The sequence below is a fragment of the Medicago truncatula genome, chromosome 8, assembly GCF_003473485.1.
Source record: "Medicago truncatula cultivar Jemalong A17 chromosome 8, MtrunA17r5.0-ANR, whole genome shotgun sequence".
Classification (NCBI taxonomy): domain Eukaryota; kingdom Viridiplantae; phylum Streptophyta; class Magnoliopsida; order Fabales; family Fabaceae; genus Medicago; species Medicago truncatula.
In genome coordinates this window covers 12,666,181-12,669,306 of record NC_053049.1, presented here as the reverse complement: position 1 = coordinate 12,669,306, position 3,126 = coordinate 12,666,181, and the positions used below count along the sequence as shown (strand labels likewise).

General features: G+C 32.1%; 1 protein-coding gene across 1 annotated transcript; it reads left to right on the top strand.

Moving 5' to 3' along the window:
• Nucleotides 1–836: 836 nt before the first annotated feature.
• Nucleotides 837–1,990, top strand: LOC25481694 (chitinase 2). The gene has a single exon (XM_013585821.3). It carries the CDS (start codon nt 925–927, stop codon nt 1,759–1,761), a length of 837 nt encoding a protein of 278 aa, XP_013441275.3. The 5' UTR covers nt 837–924; the 3' UTR covers nt 1,762–1,990.
• The last annotated feature ends 1,136 nt before the right edge of the window (nt 1,991–3,126 follow it).

Below are 3,126 nucleotides of genomic sequence, written 5' to 3'. Positions count from 1 at the left end.
ATTCATACAAATAGGCAGATAGTCAACCAAATGACCACTGAGGGTTATATAACATTCCACAAATAAAATATAATCAAATGAAAGTAAAATGACATATTTAATTTCAAATGATTAATAAACTCCAAATCATTATAAATCATTAAGTATTGAATCATAATCAAGCAATGCATACAATTAACATATTTCGAGTATCCACAACGTTCACCAAGTTTCACTCATGCACATAAACACCAATTCACATATCCAAGTATGATACGACTCACCAATTATAAGTGCATGCAATGTTCTAAACTCTTCTAGATGCATATGGTAGCAATAGGATTCCGAAGATAATTTTATCGCTAATGAATCCACAAACATAATAAACATCACCAATTATATTATGCATAAGTTATGTAATAAACATCACCAATTACATTCTTCAATTCACCTCAAAATGACTATGAATGCATGGACTTCAAGTAAAGACTCGACAATGCATAACTCACCAACTATGTTTTTCACCAACATTATTATTATCAAATACTTAAATCCATACAATCAATAAGTCACAATTCAACAAATCATCAATTAATATATATAGAGGAAATTAAATTAATTAATATATAGAGAGGAAATTTGGATGCATAATTCTCCACGATTGATCGATGGAAATTAAAAATGATTAGATAAACATAAGATGTAATGGTATGACAAATGCAGATGACATCATTAATATATATTGTATATATTTTTTTTAATCATTAATATAGGCTATACAGTATATGCATATTTCTCCAATTATTAGACAGATGCACATGACACGATACCTAAACCTTATAAAAGGGCATCAAGAGTTGGACATTCATTCCAACAAGCCCAACCACAACCAAATCTAAACCAAGAAATTAAGTGTAGTCACTCCTCCAAATTTCAACTTTCACAATGTCTCATCCCATCATCGATAACAATGCTGTTGATCGAGTCATTTTTCGAGAATACATTGGCGTGAAACCATACCCAAAACCTTTTAAATTCCCTGATATTGACAACTACAAAATCGCTGAATTCCATATCATTTTGGCCTTTGCCCATGAGACTTACAACGAAGATGGAAAAGGCACCGGAAGTTTCTCTGCCGATTGGGATCTTGATATATGCGGTATACAAAGTGTGAAGGATATCAAGCAGAAGTGTCCCAATGTCAAGCTGGTATTTAGCATTGGTGGTCGTGGTACTAAATATCCATTCTCTCCTATTGAAAAAAATTACTGGTGTGATAATGCCGTCGATTCGCTCAAAACGATCATCAAACAATACAATGACATCTTTGCTGGCATTGATATTAACTATGAGCACATCAATACCAATGATGAAAATGATTTCTCCAACTACGTTGGGGACGTTATAAATAGACTCAAGAATGAAGTAGGTATCGATGTGGTATCCATTGCTCCATCCCATGCAAATGACAATTACTACAAGCTACTCTACTCGGCACACGCTGACGATATTAATTGGGTTGACTACCAATTCTACATGCAGCCTATCCCCACAGAGAATGAGTTTTTAAGCCTCTTTCTTAGTCTCGCAAGGGAATACGCTCTTGAAAAACTCCTAGTAGGAGCAAGCACCGATCCTCGTGACGGAGGTAATGTTCCACTAGATGTCTTCGTTCAGACTTGCACCAATCTGATTAAGCATAAATCACTCAGTGGCATTTTCATTTGGAATGCTAATGACTATGAGAAAATTGCACTGGATATCCTCACTAATAATTAAACTTATCATATCCACTATCTATATGTTTTATTATTCGGGTCATTTATCAAACTAAGGGATAGCTATGTCGTTCCTTGCTGTAGTTTGATACATCTTCTAAATAAGACCCAAAAAAGCTTTGATTATTGCATGTGTGTGTTTTGTGTATCGCACAGGTTTCTTGTGCTCTATGTACGTTGTTTTAATAATGAATGAATATGTTATTTTCATCTTTATTTTTTTAGACAAATTCTATGGTACACTCAACAATTTGAATATGGCTGACTTTTTTTTATGATTTAAAATGAATCCCATTTCTACACATATATCTAACACTTTACACAATAGTACATTACGTGCGATTATATATATTTGTACATCCTTATTACTTCCCTCACACTCATTCAACCTCGTTTTCTCTATAGTATTAGTATTATAATTATATAATTTTCTCATGAATAATAAACTTAGTGGATGTTCATCCTTAAGTTTATTTTTCATAACACTCCCCCTTGGATGTTGATCATGATATGCCTCATTAATACTTTACTAAGAAAAAAAATAACCTTGTAGGAAAAAATAATCCTAGTGAGGGAAAAAGAGTACAATATCCGATATCTTCCTCGTTAAAAACCTTACCGAAAAAACTCAATGGGATAAAATCAATGGTAAAGGAAAAAAGATTGCAGAATATATTTATTTATTTCCCTCAACTAAACAATCACCTATGAGACGAACAATACTAATCTTTTGTGCCAGTTGCTCAAAAAAAATTCTTGGGAGTTACTTTGTAAAAAGTATTCATGATTATCACACGAACAAATTTGTTGTATGTTTAGATCACCACTCTTACGAAGATCGTCTGTGAAAAAGAACTTTGCAAAACATTCTTTTCTTCCATCTCCCTTAATGTACCATCCTTTCAACTGAGCAATGTAGATGATATTATACTCATAAAAGATTGTTGCATTCATTCTTCTTGAAGACAAACCACAAGTTTCTTTTTTGTGTTGAAAAATATAACTCAATCAAAAACAATGTTGAAGCACAAACAAATAACATGCATATCTAAAATAAATAATATATATGATAATACGAATAATTATAAAGGTGCATTATTGCCCCTCAATTGAACTAAAATATGGTACTTTAGGACCAATTTGTTCTTCATTATTTACTCAAGTTCTCAGACAATCATTGTCTACAGCTAATGACGTTACAACCATTCAAGTGTACAACAAATTAGATTTTCTCATATATAACCATTTTAGCACTTCGCTATATAAGTTTCATGATTTAAAAGATTGTAATCCTTCAAATACTCAACTTGTAATCTCAAATAAATATTTATCATTCACATGTTTCATCGCGATATCTTTTCTTTAA

Coding starts and splice junctions, on each gene's coding strand:
- LOC25481694 (XM_013585821.3), top strand. CDS start 925: ATGTCTCATCCCATCATCGATAACAATGCTGTTGATCGAGTCATTTTT.